Source organism: Penaeus monodon, chromosome 30 (genome assembly GCF_015228065.2).
Source record: "Penaeus monodon isolate SGIC_2016 chromosome 30, NSTDA_Pmon_1, whole genome shotgun sequence".
Lineage (NCBI taxonomy): Eukaryota > Metazoa > Arthropoda > Malacostraca > Decapoda > Penaeidae > Penaeus > Penaeus monodon.
The window spans coordinates 3,433,881-3,434,117 of NC_051415.1; the positions used below are offsets into that span (position 1 = coordinate 3,433,881).

At 55.3% G+C, this 237-nt stretch overlaps 1 protein-coding gene across 1 annotated transcript in view; it reads right to left on the bottom strand.

Moving 5' to 3' along the window:
* LOC119592459 (serine/arginine repetitive matrix protein 2-like) overlaps positions 1-237 on the bottom strand; it is a gene marked incomplete in the record, with an annotated part of 34,461 nt that overhangs the window by 17,110 nt on the left and 17,114 nt on the right. The window contains 1 exon segment of the mRNA XM_037941282.1: positions 4-177. Within this exon segment, the coding sequence (XP_037797210.1) occupies positions 4-177 (174 nt within the window).

Genomic DNA, 237 nt, shown 5'->3' on the forward strand with positions numbered 1-237 from the left:
TACCTGTCTGCCAAGATAGTGCTTGTGGTGCGAGCTCCCAACGTCGTGCTGGTGAGGAACAGGGTGCCTGGATGAGTGGTACAAGCGCCACTCTTGCTGCTGTGCCGTGCGGGAGCCCCCCCTACCAGGAGCCATGCCCGGGGATAGGGATTCTACCAGATGCCGAGAGGTAGCATACTGCCCCAGCATTTTGTCAGTCACAGCAAAATAAATCAATACGTGAACCAAAATTGGCAT